General features: G+C 46.5%; 1 protein-coding gene across 6 annotated transcripts in view; it reads right to left on the bottom strand.

The window, feature by feature from the left end:
- The window catches only part of CUX2 (cut like homeobox 2), a 222546-nt gene extending 205055 nt beyond the window's left edge, over positions 1-17491 (bottom strand). For 2 of the 6 annotated variants that reach the window (XM_074973169.1, XM_074973163.1), the window contains exon 1: positions 17353-17468. Coding sequence is in view for 4 of the 6 variants with exons in the window: in XM_074973163.1 (XP_074829264.1) it covers positions 17353-17415 (63 nt within the window). In the remaining 2 variants the exon portion in view is untranslated. Of the gene's footprint in view, positions 1-17352 lie in introns of all 6 variants that reach the window. The other 4 variants (XM_074973164.1, XM_074973165.1, XM_074973166.1 and 1 more) reach the window with 3 other exon arrangements.
- Between the last annotated feature and the right edge of the window lie 7549 nt (positions 17492-25040).

The following is a 25040-nucleotide window of genomic DNA, read 5'->3' as shown; positions in this document are numbered from 1 at the left end:
TCAGCACTTTATTCTACTCTTTACTCCACAGCAATCCAAACCTAAAGGTGAGGTCCTCAGAATGGATACAGGAGGATGGAGGGAAGGCATTGTTCTGACCGTAAAGACAGAGGATCGGCCAGGCAAGACAAGGAGGCTGCTTTATAAGTATCTCAGGGAGGAGGAAGACTCCTGCTGCTCTACATATGGAACACAGGACTCTGCTAGATTGAGCGGTGCCCATCTCAGTTCCAGACTGGACTAGCTATCCAAGGAGGAGTCAAAAGACATTTTTTTCTGCCCTCCACATTCTGTAGCTGCCACCACGCACAAAGGCGAGCGTCAGACAACGTCATCCCTGTACTTAACAGGGACATGGGATACTCAGGACAGCAAAGTCGGTGTGGCAGAGAGGTTTGGAGAGGGTTTATCTAAATAAAGATGACCCCAGAAACTAGGGGAAGATTCGACTCTTTAGCGTCATGCTCTGAAGAGGATTCTTCCCTGGAGGGAAGGAGAGCCGCCATCAGGGCAGGTGCAGTCTACAGACTCAGGAGCTCATTAGAACCATAGCAGCTACAATGACTGTGTAGCCAGAGCCCCTGGAGCCGGACCAGCTCTTCATGATGAGGGCATCTCCTCTAAGCTAAAAGGATGCAAAGGAGACAGAGCCTCCATGATCTCTATAAGGAGATGCCCAAGGTGTTCCTGAATCTGCAGAGAGTTCAAAGCAGAAGTTACAGTGGATATGGTGCTCCCTGCTTTGCCAAAGGAATAGGGATAAACTTAGAAATCAAAAGGGACTGGACATTTATGTGGATAATTATAACTATGGCTAGTCTGGTTAACAACCAACATTCTGGGAGGGACATTAAACCTCAGGTCTCAGACAGCCTCTAACTATTCGGGGATCAGGATGAGACCTAATATAGGAGGCAGATTACCCCACATTTGACACCTTCCTCAGAGACAGGACACTGGACTAGAGGGGCCTCCATCTGATCCGGGCTGGCAACTCCTGTGTTCCTATGTCAGTAACTTTAGGTTATCACTAGTAACCCCGTAGCACCATCACCCTAGAGCACACTGACACTATTCTACATCTATACGAGGGTCCGGGGTCTCAGAATGAGGCAGGAGGGTTTAGATATCAGGTAGAATGTTCACTAGAACCTTGGTGAGTTAGGAGCTGTAGCTGCCATTGCCTTTTGCAAATAGTTTTCTCCAGCTCCACCTGGCAAGGGAGAACCCAAACTCAGAAATCAAAGCTGACTGATGCAGAAGTTACAGTAGTAGAAGCACATTTAAGAATGTTAATTATTTGCAGCACAACTGGATCCATTAGCGCTATTCGATTGAGAACCAAACAAATGACATCTTTCTACCACCCAACCCATTTCCAACAGCCACCATAAAATACTAAAACTGTACAACCCCAAAAAACTCCCCATGAATCAAAGCAAGGTTCATTATCAAATCACCCTCCTGATGTGCTAGACCAGGGGCATAGTATAGGTGAACCCTGGGCCAAATCCAGACCACCAGATGCTTTTGAATGGACCCCGGAATCTTTTTATTTACTTATCACTTTTGGGGTTTTTTATTACTATTTTCTCTGGACCTTGAAAAAAAAACAAAAAAACAAACAAACAAACAAAAAAAACGTGTATCCCTGCACTAGACTGATTCTAAAACCAAATCAGGAAACGTAACTTTCTGCAACACAAATGGGATTTCTCCCAGAGGCACTGAGCACATGTATCTGACAAACTTTATTCAGAGTTGCTGGCACACAGCACCACTCCTGAGCAGGCCCTCTGTCTCAGTAGTTAGAGAGGAGAGGACTAGAAGTCAGGGCTCCTTGGTTCTATGCTATCAGGACCCTGGCCTCAAAGCCCAGCCCTCCGGGTTCTTGGATAGAGCCCTATGTGGATACAACATTTGTATCCGCATCCTATCCAACATCTGCAAAAGTGGTCCATGGATATCTGCAGCTATAAAGCCGATTTGCAAGGCTCCACCCTTGGGGAGCAGCCTTGGCTGTTGCACCGCACGGACTCATCCAGTTACCCAGGAATTCACAAACTTGGGAGGGCAGCTTCAAGGGTTCCTTGGCCTGCTTCCTGATTGCCCACCTGGTCTTGACCTTGATTGGCTGATGACCATATATAAACTTCCTGTTTCCTTTCTGACCTTGGCTGAGCAACAAGCCATTACCTGCTAGTTGCTACTAGGACCCTGCCTTGCCTGACCCCATCTTGCTGCCTCGCAGTACCTTCCCCTTGGATTGAACCTCCTGGCTATTGGAACTCTTGCATCAACTCTGACCACTGATCTGGACTGTCCTTTGACCTGCCTGTCCCCTGGTTCTGCTACCATCCTGCTGTGTGGCAACGGGCAAGACACGTAAACATAACTCACCAAGGCCCTTTACGCTTCGTCAGGCCACCTGTAAAATGAGGGTAGTAGAAATTACCTAAAGACCCGAAGAAGAGCTCTGTGTGGCTCGAAAGCTTCTCCCTCTCACCAGCAGAAGTTGGTTCAATAAAGGATATTACCTCCCCCACCTTGTCCCTCTACATCTCTGGAATTAAATCAGGTTTGTGAAGTGCTTAGAGATCCTCAGATGAAAGCAGCTATGTCAGCATGCTGTATGATTATCAATAAAGAATTAACACACCGTGCAGCCAGGCTAGGCAACATGTTACTTAGCCAGTGCTGCTGCTCTCCCCAGGTCTCCCAGATGAGTGGCTCTGCCTACGTGACACATTACAAGACTCAGTGCCAGGAACCAGGTAATACTTTATTATGTTATCCTGATGGAAGAAAACAAAGAAAGCCTGAGGTCCTAACTTCAGCATAAAACTGCATGAGCATTACCCACAGGCAAGCGGGCCCCACTGAGAGCAGCCGACGCACAGCACAGCTCCCACTAGAGTAAGATTTACACGGGATTCAAATTGGCTATTTACTTTTTTTGGAAGTCTGTGTTGCAGAACTAGCTTGCACGCACACGCAGACCAATTAATATTCAAACAACCCCACGTCAGCTGAGAGTCACTTAAACTGCAGCTAAATAAATACTCGGGGATCCTGGTTCGGCTTTTGGGAAGACATTACACCAAACTAGTCAAAACAAAAATTATACCGTGAGGCGACATTCAAAAGCACTGAGACCATTTTGGAAAAATATGTGTGCGCACACGCGCACACACACACACGTGTGTAATCTGGCATCTAAACTTAAAACAAATGACCTCTTCTTATTGTGCAACACACACAGCGAGCAGAGAAGCGCCAGCCGATGGAATTCTGCAAAAAACGGCTTTGTTGCCACTGCCAAAACAAACAATATTAATGCTCAAATAAAGCAACAGCAATCCTTAAATTACACACAATCCTTTCAACTGGATTCTTTTCTCTTATATGATCATATGCAGCTGCTATGAAATGTACCTGGAGGAGTACAAAACTGATTTAATCATTAGCCCCTCCCTCTAACCAAACAGCCAGAGCAATTCCTGAACTGCCATAGGAATCTGCCATTCAGTCTTCCTGGGATAACAGAGGTGAAATTCACACGGTATAGAAAATCACAAGAGAGGTGTGAAGGTGTGTATGCACATGCATATTGTTTGCATGCACGTCCCACTGTCCTCTCTAGGATGGAATCAGAAATACTCATCCATGTGTCATAGATCCTATACAGCTAACAGTTTACAGAGAGACTCATTTAGTTTAAGAGGCAGGTCCTGCTCTTCTGGACCAGGAGACTCCAAGTTCTGGTCCTTTGGATGCACAAAGTTCCACTAGACATGGAATATAGCCTAAGGACAACTGTGTATTCCCACACTGGGCATTGCTTTGTTACAATACTTGGTGCTTGCATCCTTGAAGTGCTGTATAAACACCGTGCCCAATCTTGCATCCTCACTCACCCAAAATGGACGCAGAGTGTTTTGCGTGGGCAAGGGACACAGGATTGGGCCCAATAACTCAAAATGCAATGGGCCCCAAATACAGTACAACAGCTTTATAATGGAAGGCAACTTGCAAAACTGGGCAGTGGGGCAAGGGATCATGAATACCAGAAAATAACAGGAAGGGGAACACATAATAGCAAGTTCTATGCAGATTTTAGTCTGTTCGCTCTCTTTCGCCACAGCGATACCCTCAAGAATTATGGGTTGTTACTGCAGACTATTCCTTGAACACAGGCCCGGGGCTGCAGACACAAGGATCACTTCCAGCACTTGTATACAACCAGTAGGGATAAAAGGGCTGCACTCCCTGCAAGTCCCTGTTAACTAACAAGCACTGCAGTGCATAATGAACACTTTGGCTTTCTAGTCCAACTAAACCTTTGGTTAGATTCCTCTGATGACCCCCCACAGCTGACATCTTTCTGGCTTCAGGGGCCAAATTTTCACAGTAAACTATACTAGCACTCTGTGCAAAGACGCCTGCACTTGTGATTACTGAAAATCCACGTGTAAGTCAGGCATGTGTGTGCGCCAGTGGCCATTTACTATGGAACCTCAGAAGGCAGGTACATGCAAACACCTGATCTGCGCACGCAATCAGTGCAATTGCATGTGCAAATGATGTGCACAATTGCACACGTATTTTGGTGTTCTGAATCTGCCTTTAGGGAGCCATTTTCTACGTGGGACACTGGAAATCTGAACAGGCTGCACTGAACACACTCCCTGCTATAGGAGACAGTGTCCCTCGTTTTTTCTGCATTCTGAGTGTAATCGTTTAGTTTGCAGTGGCACCCTCTCTACGTGCGCAATCTCCATCAAAACTAGAAGGACACTGCACTGGCCATTCCTGATAACACAGAGCAAAGAATTACCAAAGTGAGCGTCCAAGTGAGAGGCTGAACAAGCTTTACCCCCGCTCTGAATCCTGCAAACGCGATTTCTACTCAGACTGCCATTCCCCCAAATCATCCCGACAACCGACTCATAGGTAACAGCTCTGCCACCGACTCCTCTGGGCAGAAAGCTTTGTGCAGAGCGGTGTCAATCAGGTAAATACACACAATGCTGACACAGGTGTTCACTAGGGGCAAATCCCTTGCACAAACACACACCCCATGCCCAGTCCAGAGGATCCTGTGCAAGACCCTGGCCCCAATAACACCCCACTTAAACCCTGCTCTGAGGATTTACATGTGGGTCAAGTGGTACTCGCTTGTCTGCCCAGGGGAGAAGTGTTACCCAGCGAGACTCCAGAAGAAGTCAGTGTGACAGATTCCGCCCTCAGTTACCTCCATTCAACCCCAATGACTATCACAGAGAGCAGGATGCGTCCCAATGGCAGCTTACCTCTCTAGGGAAATTTGTACAAGGAGCGTCAGCTCCTCTGAAGCCTGGCCTTTCTACTGCTGCTCAGAAACAGACCAACCTCCCCAGGCTTGGGATTTTAGAGGGTCTGATTCTGCCTCCGCTGAAATAAGGGGGGGATTTTATCACTGCAAGGCACCTTGCTCTCTCAAACCTCAGCAAAATATTTGGATTGGAAACAGAAAGAACTAGGGGCCAAATATGTGAACACAGGAGTGGGTTCCAGGAGTCCTGGGTTCTAATCCCGGAACTAACACCAACCATCTCTGCGGCCTTCGGAAAGTCACTCAGCATTTCAACCTCAGTTTCCCTATCTGCAAAACAGATATAATGCTATAGGCTAATGGGAAGATTAATTAATTAGCTAAGGCTTGTAATATGCTTTGAAGATTAAAAGAGCTACATATTGTTTGTCTTAGGAATCTTTCCCCACCCAAAAAAACGCATATCAGAACAGAGCAACACTCCCACATGAAACCTACTAAATAAAACAAGATCTTTCCTGTTTTTCATTCACTCTGTAACAAACAAAAACAGGTCTAAAGCAGCATAAAAAAGTGTAACCACCACAGAAGGTAATAAAAAAAATCAGAAAGAGATGCTCATGTACTATACATCGGAAAGTGTTACGAAAAGGGGAAAACTTTTTAATAAAGTCTACAGGTACATATTCTTCCTCCATCAGCCTCAAGATTTATTGACCCAAGAAGCCATATTGACTGAATAAATCTTGATAATGACCTCAGCAGAAGTCAATACCTGCTTATTATCTCTCAAGTTGGGGAATTACATCTTTCTATAATAGGTGCCAGAAGGTATCAAATGTTCTGAGAATCTTCATAGAGCCTTTTTGGATGGAATGAATGTCCTCGAGGTTCATTTTCCAATTTGCAAGGGACTCTTCCTGTGCTCTACATAAAGAAACCATGTTGCGGGTCCATTTTCCATCTCAAGGTACAAGGAAAAAAAAAATCTGTATTTGCACATACTGTAGCTTTCGAACCCTAAATTAATTTAAAACCAGATCTCCACTCTAGGAGCAGGATTCTTCAGGTCCTGAACCCCTCAGTCTCTGCAAACGTGCCTGCATTTTCATTCTTCATGTTGCATCAGTTATTCTGGTGAAAGTTCACTGAAATCCAGGCAGGGGACTGCCCACCACATGAGGTACATGGGAAGCTAGTCACTTTTATTTCTAAGAGACAGAAATAGGAGGCGGTTGCTACTGATCTAATAATTTGATCTCACCCCTCATTCTCTCTCCCTCTCTGCTGAACATCATAAGAAACGCCCTGGGTATGTCTACACTGAAGGTAACGACTCACAGCTGGCCCATGTCAGATGACCCAGGCTTGAGTTGTGGGGCTGTAAAATTGCAGGGTAGACGTTCAGGCTCAAGTCAGCTGACACAGGCCAGCCGTGGGGGTTTAACTGCAGTGTAGACATCCCCGAAATGGAGAGTAACTGACTTGCTGAACCAAAACCAGCCCCAGAAAAGGACACAGAGCACTAAACGTCTTCTGTGAAAATTCCTCTAGCCTTCCCTAGATAGCACCAAGTGAAGTCTCTGGTGGAAGTAACTAATGAAGTGGGTTTTAGCCCATGAAAGCTTATGCCCAAATAAATGTGTTAATCTCTAAGGTGCAACAAGGACTCCTTGTTGTTTTTGCTGGTACAGATATGTGTCACTGCCTGTTTGCTAACGAGAGTCAACACTGTATCAAATCTACAGCTTTATCTCTGCAGTCTTGTCTATGGAAGAGACACTGAGCAAAGCAAATCTTAACAAAACCTAATATTTACAATAACCAAACCCAATGGAAATATTTTCAAGGATGTTTTTTATTTAATTCCAATGAAAGCTTTTTTTCAATTCCTCATCATTGTCTGCAGTGCAACTAGCCCGGTATGATGCGAGACATAAGAACCTGAAAGACTAGAAACTGATGTGCCAAACTGACTAGTGTATTTTCACTAGCCACGCAGAGAAAAATGCAAAAAGCCAATCCGGTTTTTAAAATCCAAAGAGACAAGCAAGGAATTTTGATTTATTAAATTATGATTTTGAACCTGACAGTTAACTACATTCAGTGGAGAAAACATTAGCTCAGGGATCAGAATGCACAACAATTCTTTCTGAATTTTTAGTTGAAGCCTCTGCAGACGATAAGAAAAAAAATAAATGAAGAAAGCAGCTACTGTGCCAACATATGGAGGGAGACGAGTAGCTAGTTGTGAAAGCTCCACAGAGGTTATCTGGTTAAGCACGTGCCTCCTGAAGGGAACTCAGTTTGGAGTATACTGTCTGTTAAATCTGTTCATATCTACTCACTCAGATCACCAAACAATTAACATTCCACTCCACATGCGACTGGAGAACTCCAGAGCCCTCTTCCAAATCCACCTGCTCCAGGTGCAGACGGATGCTTGACTTCCTGACTCATTCAACACAACTTTCCTAGCGCTCAGGCAGTTCCAAGGAGTTTGACACAAACGCAGCAGCACGATCGGCAGCTTGGCTCTATCGTGGGCATCTTTTCTTGCCTAGAGATCCCAGCTCCACCGGCAGGTACAGTGCCATGCGCATGAGCCCCTTCCACCACTCACTGTATGTTGGCTGACGTTAAGGTCAGGAAAAACCAGCCCCCGTGCGTGGTTGGCTGTCCCACACCATGGAAGTCCTGAGGCGCCGCACCCATGCTGGGCCTGGCGGTGGCAAGATAACCTGCTTGGTCCCAAGCAAAGGGCTCCTTCAGCGATTTACCCAACAGCAAGAATGCAAGAGGGACCAGATGCTGTTCTCAGTTACAATGGCGTTGCCCCCGATTGACAGGGCAGGCGCAGAGCACTCTCTCCAGGCTTACACCAGTGCAGCTGAGATCAGGGAACGGCCAGGGACATCTAACAAAGGCAGCCGACTCCAGGCAAGTTCTCCTCTTGCTCCTCTGAGCCGCGTGGGGTGAGCGGAGCAGCAGTGGCTGAGGGGAGGGTTCCGAAGTCATTCTGCCTATGCCAGGCCAGGATCACCCTGGGGGCCTGGTGCTCCACAGCTCTCCTAACTGCTGCTCCACAAACGAGCAGCACGCACCATCCTCCGCCTCCAGCGCCAGAGAGGGCAGAGCGTCAGGCCACGCCTTCACGTCAGCTGACCGTGCGCCTCAGGACTGCGGGTTCCACCAGGCATGAGAGCTGGGCCTGAGCACTCAGGAGAATGCTAGGGCTCCCCCCCCCCCCCAATCTAGCAAAATGCTTAAGCACATGCCTAGTGTGAAGGACATGAGTAGCCCCACTCAAGTCAATGGGAGCAGCACGCGTGTTTAAAAGTCACGCTGGTTCTTTACCGTTGTGGTAGATCGGGGCCCGGTGTTGTCGTGTTGTGCTGAGCGCTCTCGAAGGGAAGGGTCTCCTCGCACTATCACCCCCACGCTAATGCCCTGTATCAGCCTCTCCACACGTCCCCACTCTTTTCATTGCAGCTGCCACCAAGGGGTGTCATTTATGGACAATACGAGGCGGTGGCCAATCTCAAATGTGCGTCTGCAAACACCAACTCCCAAGATAATAGGCCAGGAAATACCTAAGAGTCACAACGTCAATAACATCCACTGTCGGCCCATGGGAATCTGATTATATTTTTGTTTATGTTCCCTATTTGCCTCCTGGTCACATTTTTCACAAGGCCGTAGAGAGAGAATCCACTAAACTGGATCGGGAGGCCACCCAATTCATCTCTAATGGGCTGCAGCATGCACACAATTAATTAATGGATTTATTAATTAGGGAAGAAGTCACTCTTCAGGCTGGAATTGGGGTCACCAGTTTCTAAAGTGAGAGCTGCTGAGCTAAAGATAAACTCTAATTTTCTTCAGCTCTGCCAGCCTTGTCTGCCAAAGTCTCAATTATTCAACCACAAAAAACATTACCCTTTGGTAACTTTCACAGCCCGACTTTCTCCAGCAATGCAAAGAAATGCAGAATTAAGAGGAAGAAAGTGGGACTGTAAGTCCATCCAATTCCCACCAGCACCCCCATTTTTCCCCCCCAATTGAAAATAAAGATCCCTAGACCTGCTGCCACAAAGGCAAAACTCCCATGGACTTCAATGGTAGAAGGATCAAGCCAATGATGACAGGTACCAGAATTGTTATTCTTAAACATTTGCATTTAGGGCCATAGGTGTGCATGGTTCTGCACACAGCAATAACGAGCAGACCTTGCCCTGAGGAACATACAAATCCTGGGCCTGACCCTTCACTCAGATCCGCCCAGACAGACCCCAACACACCCAGAGATACGGCTGTTGAATCAGAGCCTAGATAAAGAAACAACAACAACAACAACCAACAACAACAACAACAAGGCAATGCAGGGAAATAGGACACCGGGCACGAGCTGAGTGAGGCAAGTTATAAAGAAGAAGGTATCAGGGTTGCGTCTCCCATTTGTTAAAACTCAGTTTCAATTAGATTTCCTCAGCCTGGCAGGACAGGGACGGGCATTTCTGACAGGGTGACTTTTTTTTTTTTTTTTTTTTTTAAATCAAACCATCAGTTTCAATCACATGTTCTGTCTGCTCAGATGCCAGAGGAGATGCTGGAGCCACCAGCAAGCATGTCACACGTTACCTACAGAATCAGCTCTGGATCCTGCAAACACTGATGCAGGTGAGTAGCTTTACTCAGATGAGTAACCCATGGATCTCAACTTTGCTGCTCCCGAGTGGGAAGTTCCTTGCGGGTGTAAGTGTTTGCACAATCAAGATGAGAAGATGAGCTAGAGTAGTTGAGGAAGACCAAAGTGCTTTAAGCCAAAGAGAACTGCCTCCCTGTTACCCCGTACTGCCCTGACCTGAGTGTTGTACCTAGCTCCTGTCTCTGATCTTACCCTTAGCCTGCGAGCTCTCTGGAGCAGGGACCACCGGTGGGGAGGGGGTGTGCGCACGCAGTGACTAGCACAACGGAGACTTGATCCCTGACTGGGGTAATACAAATGACAGCCATCAGCCTACCATGCATTCCACCTAAACAATAAACTGTACTTTAATAGGAGTTTAATGACTTCAAGTCAGTAAGAGAAGGCTACTGAAATTCATAACTCTCCATATTGCTCAATAATCTACCCTCTTCTACGTGACAGGATCCAAGGAAGTCACACTCTGTTCCTTGAACACAGCTGGGGAAATTAACTTTTTCAATGTTTTAAAGGATCCCTTTTTTTGGAAACTGTAAAATACTTTGACCCATTTTATTTCCCCTTTCAAAACACACACACACCTGGCACTCACTCCTGGCCTCTCGGTGCCGTACAGCATTGAAAATCATACAGAATAGACGCACATTGCCTTCAATACGTAAGCAGAGTAGAAGAGTCCATCATGCAACCACCCAGTGCCCTGGGCTCTCCTGCTACAGCAGCAATAATGTGGAAATACCCAACTAGAAAGATGGCCTGACACCATGTCCTGGAGGTCACCAAACCCAGGCTCCAAGAGAGGGAGAGTGTTCCCCAGTCATATCCAATACCAGACCAGGCAGGGCCTGCTGGACATACCCAGTATCATTGCACCTTGGTATCACAAGGGTCCCAGATCAGAATACAGCATTATATTACATGTTCTGGCGACAGCTAGTCATAAGGAGGCAAATTAGGGATGGATGCCCAGCCTTAGCTGAAAGTCCCAGCTTCTGTGGTTTGAAGCCAGCTTGTAATATTCAAGTAATGGTTTTTTTTTTGTTTGTTTTTTGTTTGTTTTTTTAAGAGAAAACCGTGGTTCAAATTCACCCTGGTGTTATTCCATCAAAGCCATGGAACTACACCCAGGATGAATCTAGCCCGTTAACGTTAACTGCTCCCTTAATTATCCTTATGCGATCTTTAACCCAGATTTCTCAGTGGTATTATGGTCTATCAGCTTTGGGAGCCATTAGGGTCTATCAGATCAATGAGAGCGTAGTTTGGAGCCATAGCAGTTCCAAAGGAGATGTAACCATCCCAGTGGGTGCTGTTGGCACCACACACCATGATGGTCTCCCAAGGGGCGGCCCCCGGGTGGTGGCACACAAGGAAATCCTGCGCTTTGCAGATCATTAACCCAAGACACCATCAGAGATCATGTGGAGCTGTTGTAGTTTATTGTGTGAATGGCAGCCAGACCGGCCCAGCTCCAGAGGAGCAGGTAAGGAAAGTTGGGTCATAATGCACTGAGACTCACACTGCACACCGCCAGGTCCCATGCAGGCTATGCTGAAACCTTGATGGAAACAGCTGATGGAAGCAGTTACTTGGCACGTGCAGAAACAGAAATGCACTTTGCAAATGACTCTTCTGTGGGGAGAGGGGGAGAAATGTAGCAACTTTACAAGCTAACTGGATTGTTTTCAGTTTTCCAGCAGGAGACTCTGCCTCCCCTTCACCCCCAAAAGGATGAGTGAATGATGCTGGCTTGACAATCCTGGAGACTCACGATCCTTTTCTGTCGGATTTCAATGGGTCAGGACACTGGCAGCATGGGTAGTGGTAGTGCCAGCTTCCCTTATACCATCTATCCTGACCCAGAAGAATCACCTCCAGGGATATGATGATAATGCAAACTCCGGAACCCATTGAACCATTGGCCTCACTGAGGTGGCCCCATCAGTAGGCTTGGAAGGATTATTTTTAAAAGTAAAAGTCGAGAAATGTTGATTTCACGGTACACATGCAAACTGGTGAAAGAAATATTTCCGCAGATGTTAATCAAAATGCACAGACAGGCAAAGTAAGAAAAATGCTGCTTGAGGACTTGCTGGAGTTTGATCTAAGACTCAGATTTTGACACGTGATGTTGACAGCTTGTGTTTTAATGGTTATAAAGCTTTTACTTTTTGAATCTCAACATCCACTGTCACTAAATAATTATGGCCTGACTCCCTCACAATTTCCCACAACTGTGAACATTTAAATCGATAATAGAAAAAAATGCTTACAAATAAACTTTGATATTACCGGTCGAAATTGTTAAAAAGCATTAAAATCTAATTCTGCCAGGCCTCCTGATAAGGGTGTTAGCTGTGGTCACATTAGAAACTAACTACCTGCAATCCCCTTGTTTAAAAAAACAGTTACTGAAGCTTCAATGCATCTTAAACAATATACATTAGATTCACAAGCCCATCTCAAAAGGAGAGAAAGAGTTCCAAGGCTGAGCTCATGAACATTGTGGGCCAGATCCTCAGCTGGTGTTAAGTCAGCATAGCTCCATTAACGTCAGTGGAGCTCTATGAATTTACACCTGCTGAGGATCCAACCTCGCGTGTCACCCACAACCAGACCTTCATTACCCTAGAGCTCAGAAACTCTGGAAAATAAGTGAAACAAATAACGGAAACTGGGACACAAAGGTAGTGGTGTTAACAGTCCTCTGACAATACTCTCCTTCTGTTTCCTAATACATTTGTCCACCACAAAGCTGAGTGCCTCAGAGACTGTTTTGAGTGGATGGCAAGTTTAACCTGAACTGTACTCTCAATATAAAAAGAACCGGTTGGCAGATCTCAGTTCAGTTCCCAGTGGATGAGTGACCACATTTCCCAAACCCACCTTTCCACAGGCAGCATTGCAAGAGAAAATCACAGACTGACTGGGCCCGTGAAGACCCAACACCCTTCTTGCCCCAACAGCTGGTCCATTGATAACAGGGTTAAGACATACGGGCAGGGCAGCATGGCGAAGCTGCTGCTGCCTGTGTTGTACCTCTTCCATAGAGAACTCAAGAACCTGAATTTTCAGGGCTCTTGAACCAGTGCCTTCTACCTTGTCCAAGGGCATGAAAAAACCTGGATACATTTTTTTTTCGCTTCCAAGTGATAGTTTGATCAAGATCCTAAACACAAGAAGACGACAGTGCTACAAACCCACACACCAAAGGAGACATGTTTATGCTGCTGCAACGGAATTTTATTTTGAATCTTTTAAGGGGAAGCAAGTCCTCCACACCTCTATTCTTTTTACCATACCTAAGAGGGTATTAATATAATAATGGCATGACTATATAAACAACCAGCACTGTTTGGGCCAACAGCTTCCCCAAACAAACCCTAAAAGAATCAGATATGGTCCCAAGTTTGACCACAAAAACAACTGCAAATAGAAACAGCTAGTGTTGAGCTCCATCATCCGGACAGAATCTACGGAGGTCAATGGAGTTAGGGATAAATCCATCCCTGGTTTAACTCCACTGAAGTCAAGAGAGACATAGCTGGAATGAACGTGGCCCTGTCTGTCTATTGCTTTTAATATGCATGTACCTGTGAGTCTGATACACAGCAGGAATTGATTCATGCTATGGCTTAGGGCTATTGGCAAAGCAATCAGTTATGCCGTACCTTTTAAGAAGCTGATCATGAAGTAGTAAGTTGGATGATCCAATAACTTCTCAGTCTTACTGTAAATTTGGAATGTCCTAATGATATGCAGAGCCCAAAGCATTTGGCGAGGTTAAGTCCTCCCATGAAGCGCTCTGGAGGTGGCTCTTGCAAGGTCCTGGGCATACCCACTGAGGTAATAACGAGATTATTCCACCTACAACTGCTCCACGGTACTGCAGTGAAGTTTATTTGGTCAAGTTTCAGAAGTTAAGCTTCAGCCAATAGGACTGATAGCTTATTTACCACTGTCATCTATATAAAGAAGAATTTTGACACATTGTTAAATGATAGCACATTTAGATAAGTCAAGCTGTCATATAATTTAATGGATGTCTAAACTCCCTCTGTAGCGGATATGTAAAATTTATGCACTTCAGAATATCATAAGGTTATAATATTTTAATCACATCCACATTTTTTCTAAACTTTGAACAGTGAAAACATTCCATCAAGCACAACGCATTCAGAAGATTCTTGGCACTCAGTGAATGGCAAAACAGTCTGAACTAACTAGATGCCTCACATTACCTTACCACTTAAGTTTTTGCAGAACGTTCAACCATGCCGACTGCCTCAAGCACTGGTTCGCACAGACACGCAAAAATGCCTGCCTTACTGAAACAAAATGCACCATATTTGATTTGATGAACTTGCTCACACAGTGTAACCAGGGCAATAGTAGGTATTTATCGCCCAGTTTGGAGCAGTCTTTGATATCCAAAATCAGTAGTCCACAATGCTTTCTACTTCTGCCTTTTTAAATATAGAATAGGCTGTATCTAGGATGTAGACAGCATAGAATCCATATACTGCTATACCGAACATAATAAAACAGAGCAAATTAAAACAAGAAAAATCATAAAGGTATGAAACCTGTTATGACTATTATACACAAGAAAGCTGTAAAAAAATACAGCATTAGTAATGTACACTATAAAACAATCTCATAACCAAATGAAATATGCCTGGCATTATCTTTGATAGAATTTTATCTCTTCTCATTTCCGAGCCTACTTGCTGTAAAAAGGCTCAGTGCCATTGTGATCAAAGTGCTATAGAGTATCCCATTTTCTGCATGTTTTACATATGCCCACCATTTGTCAAGGTTGTCCAAACTTTGCCATTGCATGGGCGTTCCAGGCAAACAGGCCTGTGCATACAAATTTTTAAAAAATGCATTTGGGGGAATAATAGATTATTTCAATTTTTTTTTTTTTAAATAGAGGGCATTAGGCCAAACTGGCACAAGGTCACCTTTCCCACCACCATCTGGGGGGAGGTGCCAGAAGTGCTGCCTGGACCGAAGACAGCAAGAACTCTCTCTACAGTAAGCACCCAGACCCAGATACCCATTCATCCAGAACATCTGAGAATTAAAGCTATATATCTCTTTCCAAGGAAGCACAATTAAGATGAAGAGTCAAACTAGATCTTCCAAAATCTGCCCCCGCCCCAGCTCAAAATTTTTTTTCTCTTTCAGACCAAAAACTAGTTGTAAATACAAGTTGGTGCAAAAGTCATCAACAGAATGTATTAAGGAATCCTTTGTATCCCATGTGTTTAGGATGCTAATACCCTGCAAACCAAAAGGCTATAAACGAACAGTCATGGAAAGCTGGCTGGCTGCAGTACCTGTATTACTTTGAGGGTTGGGTATCACAGATGTACTAAGTAATCTGCTTAAAAGCCAAAATGTATTAAATGCTGGAACTGTTGAAACATTACTGAAGTGCCATAAATCGTATTTAAATTTGTTTACTCCCCTATGAAACATGCCTCATTTTAAAGTCTGTAATATCCTACAGGGATAAACCTATTTAATATCCATGTAAATGAGCATCTCTTCTTTTGTAGGAGTTCCAGCTTACACCTCATCTCATTACGTGCCACATACAGAAAGCTGTATAAATGACAAAATGTAAACATCTATTTTTTTCAGGTCAACTGTCCTCTTGTAAATGTTAAAGGGCTTATCGTTAATTTCACAGACCAGTGGCACTACAGCTGTATACAGTATTCTGTGACCTAAACAGAACCGCAAAGGATCTCTTTCCTAATGCAAGATAGGTGTATCCATCACAAGTCTAAAACACTGACAATCAGATCTATATGCACCTTGAGTAAGGTTAGAAGATTGAATATTACTTGGCTAATGAAAATTTTGTTAACTGACATTCAGGGATGAATGAACCCAAATACCACTGCTGTAAATCTGCACGCTAAATTCTCAAGACCTGAATAACAATAGGACCACAGAAGGGCTTCAGCCAGCCCTGAGCAGATTTGATTCTCCTTCTGCTTTCTCCCATATCTGTTTGCCATGCTCTTGTCATTCCTTATGTTACAGGACATCAATCATAAATAAAGAGTCTATGCCCTTAGAGTGCCCAGGTCTGATTCACAAACATTAGCAGGGAATACAATTACAATTGCCTAACACCAAATACAATACAGCCAACCTAGAACAGGGGGAGGGGGAATGAGCCTTTTATTTTTAAGACACTTTTTTTTTTGGGGGGGGGGTCGCTGCAGCGTTTTAAAAGGCAGAAAATACAGGTAACAGACAGTTTGGTTTGTTTCTTTGCTACATGCTCATGGTCAGTAAACCTCTGAAAAATGCAAGTCACTTGCAGCTTATGTTTTAAAAGCACCTTGCCTTGCTTTTGAATTCATCTGATGAGAATGCCAGTTGTTGGGGCTCAGGGATGGTACCACTTGCCTGAATGGAAGAAACTTAACAAGATCTGCACATAGGCAAAAAGCAGCCCTTTTATCTTCAGCCTGATTATCTTTTATCTTAAGCTAATGTCACGGCAAACAAGTCAAGATACTATAATAGGTCTGTTATCTGCATCATTGCCCCTCAACTTCTGCCTGCTGTGATTGCAACTTCAAAGATTTAAACGTTTATGGAGTATTCAGTGCAGCAGCAGAGACAACACAGTTGCCTCCTAAACCCTGTATAAACATGAAGTTAATCCCTACAACGCACCCCTGAAAACAGGATCGATAAGAGATACAACACGCTGTGTGGACCTGCTCCAGGGCCCCTGGACAGGCAAGCCGAGCTCTCCCTTCTCCCCAGAGCCTAGCGAGAGGGGAAAAGGGGAAATCACCCCCCACGGAAAAGTTGAACATCTGCATTTGCTGAATTCACCTGCCCGGCAAGGCGCCCGGAGCCCAGGCCATTCAAGTCCTAACGCAGCAGGGGGGAAACTTCCAGCCCCGCACGGGGAGGCGAAGCCGGGGCCCGCGGGGCTGGGGGGCGAGCGGGGCAGTAAGTCCGGGAGGGCAGGTGCCCCCTTTCCACACCCCGCAGCCGGCCCCGGCCCAGGGGTGCGGGGGGGGGGGGACAGTCCGCGCCGGGCCGCCCGGAGAAGTTGCGAGGCGGGCGGCAAGTGGCCGGCGGGGGGGGGGGCCGGGCCGCCGGGGTGCGCCCCGAACAAAGGCAGCCGCGGCTGCTGGGGGGGGGGGTCAATTCCCGGTACCGACCGATGCTGCGCCCCGAGAAGCCCGGGCCCCCCCCGCCCCGGGGAGGGAGGCAGGGAGCGGGGGGCCCGGCCGGGCGCGCCCCGCGGCTCCCCGGCGCCGCGCGGCCCGGCGCTCCGGCCACTCACCTGCAGCCGGCGCAGATCCAATTGCTTCCAATATTGAAACATCGATCCCACATCGGCGGCCATCTTGGGGGAGCCCGGCGAGCGGCGGGGCGAGTTCGTGCGGGGTGGGCTCCCGCCGCGGCGGGGCTCAGTGGCCGGGCGGGGCTCTCGCCCCCCCACCCCCGCACGCCGGCCGAGCCCCCCCACCCCGCCCGGGCGCTCCAGGAGCCGGGGCTGCCCGCGGTCGCCCCCCTCCCTCCGCCGCCGCCGCCCGCCCGCCCGCCCGCGAACAAGAGACGGGAGCGAGGAGCCGAGCGGAGCGCGGCGGGGACGGGGGGAGGTGGGCGGGCGAGCGAGGAGGTTTCCCCGGCAGCGAGCGCTGCCCGCCCCCTTCCTCCCCCCAAAGTCCGGGCGCGAGGCGCTGCACTTGACTTTGGCTTCTGCCCCCCCCCTTATCGATACTGACGTCACGTGCGGATCGATGCCAGAGGCCAGGGAAGGAAGCGCTTTGGGGGTCGTAATTTATTCGGGGGGGGGCCCAGACCCCGCCCCCACAAAGTTACAATGGTTCCGAGTTCGCGGTTTGTTGTTACTCCCGGGGGGGCCCCCCCCCGCCCTGTGCGGTCCTGGCTCCCGCCCGCTCCGTCCCGCGGCCGGGCAGTGCGTTCCCCGCGCAGCGGCTTGCGGGGGGCGCGGAGACCCGGGGGCACGGGGCTGGGGGTGGTTGTGCGTGGTGGGCTGTACTGCCCTGGCTGGGGCGGGCCGGGGGGAGGGGGTCTCATGCACTCCGGCGGCTGCATCTCCCCCCCCCCCCTTTCTGTGCAGCAGCGGGGTGCTCGCCCAGAGCGGACCAGGCTTGAGCTGCATGGATGTAACACCAGGCTAGAGGCGGCGTCTGGTCGCCCCCTGCTTTGCCTTTTGCAGGGGAAGACGGGCAGCTTCGCTGCCAAGGCTCGGCGGGCACCGTGCCAGCCTGTTGCCAATAATCCATATCTATCCTTCAGGCAGGCGCTGATTCTGTGCCCCCCCCGGGGAGAGAGAGCATTCGAGCTGCATCAATTTTGCTGGGTTCTAGGAAGATGTATCCTTCAAAGACAAAAAGTAGAGGGGATGGAGAATTATATTTTATGATCAGCCAGCTGCCGTTACATCATTCTTGTATAGGGACGATAGATCCCGGCAATGCTTCCTAAAAGGATAAAGTTCATAAGAGTCATAAAGCTAACGAATGTCTGCTGTTTTCTATGCCCTCCTCCCTACGCTTTATGCCCTGTGGAAGGAGGTCTAGGCTAGCACCTGCTTTGAAGCTATTTTAAAAGTTTGTTAATGTCAAGCAAATAATTGGTTGATCATCCCTTAGATACTGAATTGCCTGAAGGCTTAGTTCTAGATCATTCAGGCTGGAGATGGCTCTTCAATCACAATACAAAATTGCCCCTACTACTTTTACAGGCTTTTTCCCATGGGCAGGGCTAAAATGTCATTTATCAAGACACAGCCAGCCAGTCTTCTCAATTCCCTGTTCCCTAGAATTTGCAGACAGTAATGATTTTAAACTTTAGTAAATAAATTGAAATTGCACCAGTTTTTCTAACAAAGACGATGATGTGTTGGTGCTTTTTAAAAAATCTTAGCTCCAGCTGAGTTCGCAGTCACATTTCCATCTCCGCTGGACAAAATTAATGCATGAAGGTTTCATAGATACGTTGCATTACAATTTGTCTACTTACAACTCCTTCCTATAAGCACTTGAAATAACTGTCACTTTTTTATAGCCCTTTAAGAGACAGTTGTAAAATCTGATACATGTATATGATCTTGCAGGGTAATTTAATTCATTTTTAAACAAATCAATGTAAAAAGGTGACTTGCTTTCCGTTAGCTGCTAAAGAGAAGACAGCTTCCAGACAAAGCTTTTTCAGACAGCCAGTAAACTTTTTCAGATTTTCAAACTGACATGTTCTGCACCTTTGACCCTAATAGGAATTGCAACAGCAAACATGCTTACAGCACAGCAACAAGAAAAATCCAATAATTCAGATTGTTTTAAGACTGATATTTTTAAAACACCTTAATGCAGCTATTCTCCGAAGAATTCAAACAACTTTAATGCCAGAAAGTGGTACTGCAGCTAAAGCAGATTCATACTGATTTCTTTTTTTTTGTTTGTTTGTTTATTGCCTTTTTTTGTTGGTGTTAGAGGATTTTCAAATATCTGCTCCAGATATTTTAGTACAAATACAATTGTACAGCAGCTTGTTATGCTGAACGGTATTGCATGTGAAGATTCTTTGAACATTACATTTCTGTTTCACTATGTGTAAATAATAAATTAAAGTTCTAGGAAAACATACCCATCTTCATACTGAAAAGATATTATTGATGTTGGTTGTGTCAGGAAGATTGTTTGCATGTGTAAAGAAAGTGCTAAATGGTTATTTTATTAGAATATTTTTCCTGTGACGTTAAGTGAACAGTTTTTAGTATCCAAGGGCACTAGTTTCTGCCTGAGACATAGTTCTCTTAAAAATAGATACAGATCCTAAGCATCCACACACACAGGTAACAATGTATATGAAAAAAAAATAAGTCTAATGATTTTTTTCTAAGTTACAAAGAAAATTTGGGGCAAAAATGAGGCATGAACAAGATAGGGAGGAATACTAAGGATAGAGTGTAGCTTTATCCAGAAAACGTATATAGGCTTAAGTAAACATGCCTTTAGAAATTCATAGGCTTGCACAAAGATGTTCTGAGAGATAATGGCAGGTCCTTAACCACAAACAGATAATGATATGCGAATTCCCCTGCATCAAAGCCGAAACAAAAGAAAATGTCACCCAGGAACACTATACAGCCCCAGACAGGCCACCAGAAGCCTGGCTACATGATAGACAACGCCTAAGCCTCCAACTGAATTCACTGTGAAGTCACAAGACCAGAATGGAAGTGTATTTTCCATATGATGACATGCAGGTATGCCTCAGACAGCTGCTGTCTAAAGATGAGGGTGTGACAATTATGTATATGATTTGGAGCAAGAAGTAGAAGCTGAAAATAAACATCACAAAGAAATAATAGCTGCAGCCTTGTTTTGTTCTGGGATCCTTCGTCCACCCCTCCCATCTGATGGTATGCCATGCCTAATTGCAAGTTCTGCTGTGGTATCGCCCACTAGGCTCTGCCTTCCCCACCCTGGTGAGCTTGTAAGGTGACATTTTTTTCCCCTAAACAGGGAAGATGTATATAGGAAGCTTTGCATGAGTTAGTACTTCAGCGTGTGGCCTCTAAGCAGTAGAACACACTATGCACCTTGAACTACACAAAGAGTCACTGAAGTATCTAGATGCCAAACACCCGAGAGTGGAGAATTCACCTTCCCAACTTAGAACCCACTGAGCTTCTCGCTCTAGAGCAGAACTCCCAGCTTTTGGAGTTTCGTGTTCCATTTGGCTCTGGCAAGAAAGGGGAGTTCTAGGCTGCTATAGAATTTACGAGGTTAGTTTTATTCCACCTGGTCGCCCCAGCAGCGGTGCAGGAATTACTGTCAGGCCAGAGTTGTTTTCATTTGCATTTCAAGGGGTTCTGCTTGATGTGAAAAGCAGGATTTTCAATTACATTTCCATTGAAAAGTGATGGTTTAAATTAAAAGGGACAACTTGAAACAGAGTCCATTTTTTAAAAGGAGTTAAATGTAGTTTTCGACCCTCCACTCCCCCCCCCCAGCCCCTGACCAATTTTTGTGGTTTTACCCTCACGTTTTTCCTCTTTCCTGTTACACCACTTACACAAGGCGACTCACCAGCAACACAAGTGCGACCAAATATCACAAGACTCATGATAAAGTCATGCAAGTTAGCAACACCACATGGGAGATTTGTCATTGACTTAATGGGGGGGGGGCAGAAAAAAACCCCAAGCCCTGATCACGCAGTGAGGTGCTTAAGGAAGGTAACTTGGACCTAAATCAGAGCGCGTCACGTGCAAGTAATAAGTGCATCTCCACCCAAACTAATTCTAGATCCTGTTTGTGTCCCACTTAGCCCTGAAAACTTGTAGTGAAAGTGGTGGAAGTTGCACCCCAGAGCTTTAGGAGAGTCTGGAAATAAACCGGGGGAGGAGGAGGGAGTGAGCCAGAGAGTATCTGTACCATCACCCCAATTAAGGGTTTGGGGTTTTGTGTCGTTTTAAATGTAAAAGATTTGGTTCCATTCGCCCCCTGCTGTCATGTTAATGAGGTCAAGCTAGATGCTAATGGTACTTCCATCGGAGGTGAATAGGTGCCCTAGGAATATCAGACAGATGCAAGTCAGCACAGCTTAGATCTCTCCACTTAGGGGCCACTTTTCTCTCCTTTACGCCTGCCATTGACCTCAGTCCACCAGTACAACCAAAGGCCTTAAGGGGCCAGATCCTCAGTGGCTGTAAATCAACCTCCCTCTACTGCAGTCCAAGCACCTACTTGGATTTACACCAGCTGAGGATCTAGCACTACATGTTTATATCACACTCGACACCATGGCTTTCAGATAGCACACAGCACTGGCAACAGCTTTGCTTCCCTCCCATCCTAGCAAGCAGAGGCGAGTGGATGGTAACTGGAGGCAACAGGAGTTTTGTAGGAGTAAGGCCTACAGAATCGGGCCCTACATGCAAGCTAGTGCAATTAGGTTGGTTTGTTTTTCCTTTCAGTCTTTTGCAAAAAAAATATATATATATATATATATATCTATCTCCCCTCAGGGGCAACTTGTTTTTTTCTGCCCAGTCACCTTCTGGTCCCTCGCCCCACAGGGCTGGCGCTGGCTCCTGCCCTCTTTTACATCCTAGCTTATGGCCACAGCAGCCAGGCACCACAAACATTGGGGATGGCAGCTAGAGGAGAACCCAATGTAGATTTCAGTTGCCTCCGGTCCATTTCCACAATGGGGAGGGGTCAATAGTGGGGGTCCCCAAGGATCTGTACTGGGACCTGTGCAGTTCAACATACTCATAAGTGAGCTGGAAAAAGGGGTGAACAGTCAGGTGGCCAAATTTGCCAACAATACAAAATTACTCAAGACGGTGAAGGCCAAAGCTGACTGAGGAGTTGCAAAGGGACCTCACAAAACTGGGTGACAAAATGGCAGACGAAATTCAATGTTGTTAAGTGCAAAGTGATGCACATTGGAAAACAATCCCAGTTACATATACAAAATGACAGGGTCTAACGTAGCTGTTACCACTCAAGAAAGATCTTGGCATCATTCTGGATAGTTCTCTGAAAACATCCACTCAATGTGCAGTGGCAGTCAGTCAAAAAAAGCGAACAGTGTTGTTAGGAACCATTAGGAAAGGGATGGATGAGACAGAAAATACAATGCTACTATATAAATCCATGGTACGCCCACATCTTGAATACTGTGTGCAGTTCTGGTTGCCTCATCTCAAAAAAAGATACATTAGAGTTGAAAAAGCTGCAGAGACAGGCAATGAAAATAGAGATATGGAACATCTTCCATCCAAGGAAAAATTGGAGGGACTGGGAATGTTCCTTTTAGAAAAGAGACAACGGGGGGGGGGGGGGGAGAGACGTGACATGATGGAGGTCTATCAACTCATGAATGGTGTTGAGAAAAAGTGTTATTTACCCCTGCACATAACACAAGAACCAGGCGTCACTCAACAAAATAAATAGGCAGCAGGTTTAAAAAAAAGGGAAGTATTTCTTCACATAGCACAGTCAACCTGTGGAACTCCTTGCCAAGGGATGTTGTGAAAGCCAAAAAAAATATAAATATATATAACTGGGTTAAAAAAAAAAAATTAGATAAGTTCATGAAAGATAGATCCACCGATGACTATTAGCCAAGATGGTCAGGGACACAACCCCATGCTCCAGGTGTCCCTAGATCTCCAACTGCCAGACACTGGGACTGGACAACAGGGGATGGATCACTTGAAATTACCCTGTACTGTTCATTCCCTTTGAAGCATCTGCCACTGCCGGAGACAGGACACTGGGCGAGATGAACCATTGGTCTGACCCAGCATGCCCATTCTTTCATGTTCATGGTTTTGGTTAGGCCAGGGCTATCCCAGCCATGGCAGACCCAGGCCACGTCCAACCCCTTGCCCCCCTGCCCTCTTCGATACCTTATAAGCCCATCACTTACTATTAGGGGTAAGGAGGAGTCCTTCATCTGCCTACCGCAGCATTCTGACACCTTCCTCAGACACATCTGGAGCTGGCCACTAACAGAGACAGGACACTGGCCTAGATGGGCTTTGGGTCTGGTCCAGTCTGGCAATGTCTATGCTCCTAAATACGGCCTTCCACCATCATACGGTCCTGCATTTCCCCCAGCCATAGATTCCCTCTCTGATGAGGTAGAGAGGATGCATTGCTTAGGCACATGATTCTTGATTCCACTGCCAGATCTAGCACCCTCACTGTAAGGGAGCAGGACACAGGCAGTCTGGCCTAGCAGTCAAAGCTGGGCAGGTGGCCACAAGTCTAGGATGGCTACGAGGCGGCAGTCAGCGAGCTGGGATCAGAGAAATTGCTAGAGCCGGGATCAACATGCAAGCATCAGTTGGGGTGAAAGACTGGAGGAAGTGACCAGGCTGGAGTCAGGAGGCCAGAATCAGGTCAGACTAAGGCTGGGGTCAGAGACTGGAGATCAGAACAATGTCTGGAGTCACCACAAGCCAGAATTCTGCACGGTTGCCCATAAAACTTCCTGGGCCACTCTCCAAGCTTAAATAGTGAGCATGGGCCAATCAGAAGGCCACAGCATGCGGTCACTCTGGACCCTTTGGGCAGTACTTCCTGTGGTTCCTAATCTCCACAGTGCTCCTTGGAAGTAGTTCTCCATCCACCCTCCCCTTCCCCCTCCCCACAGTGGCAATGTGGAAACATCAGCTAGCCCCAATCCCACAGGCCTGGGTCAGAGTCCCACAGATTCTTCGGCTCCCTGGGTGACCTTGGACAAGTCACTGTCCTGCTCTGCGCCTTGGGTCCCCCAATCAGCAAAACGAAGAGAATAATTTCCCAGCCTCTGCCTTTAGAATGTCAGTGCTCCCCTGCAGGGACTCTTACTACATCTGTGTCCAGTACTAGTCCCCTGGGTCTTGGTTAGGGGCACTAGGTGATTCCAGACTCAGTAAAGATTTTCTTAGTGCCGTCATTGAAAGGCCAGGGGAATACATTTCCTCCCCTACCCCCATTGCTTGTATAAACCTTAAAAGCCCCAGAAAATTGACTATTTTGTTAACTTAGCCTAAAATAGTTCCTAGTAAAACTGTAGCACTAGACAGGGCATAAACTCTGCCCAAGAGTTGGTGGAAGATTAGCAAGACGCTGATGTTCAAACAGGCATTGCAAAGTGTCTCCTACCCTATTTTTCCTGCATAACAAGGATTTCAGAACACAGGCCCTAATTCTGTAATCAGATCCACACAGACAGACCCCAGGGCCTGTGTGGACAGAACTCTGCCCACACTGGGTCTGGATACAGGTTCAGGGCTTTGCCTATGCAGATCCAAGTGTGGAACTGGGGCTGAAGTGAGTTTCCCAGTGTAGATCAGGCCTTGAGTGCAGTTATGATTAGAGAAGTGACATGTCCTAACTCAGTGTGATCTCTATGTGCCTTCGAGTCCTACATTTACTTGACTGACCAACACCAAACTGCGCCTCCTGCAGCCCCACAGAGCCAGCTCAGCTCTGA

The sequence above is a fragment of the Natator depressus genome, chromosome 15 (assembly GCF_965152275.1).
Source record: "Natator depressus isolate rNatDep1 chromosome 15, rNatDep2.hap1, whole genome shotgun sequence".
Classification (NCBI taxonomy): domain Eukaryota; kingdom Metazoa; phylum Chordata; order Testudines; family Cheloniidae; genus Natator; species Natator depressus.
The sequence above is the reverse complement of the archived record's forward strand: the minus strand, read 5'-3'. Positions and strand labels throughout refer to the sequence as shown.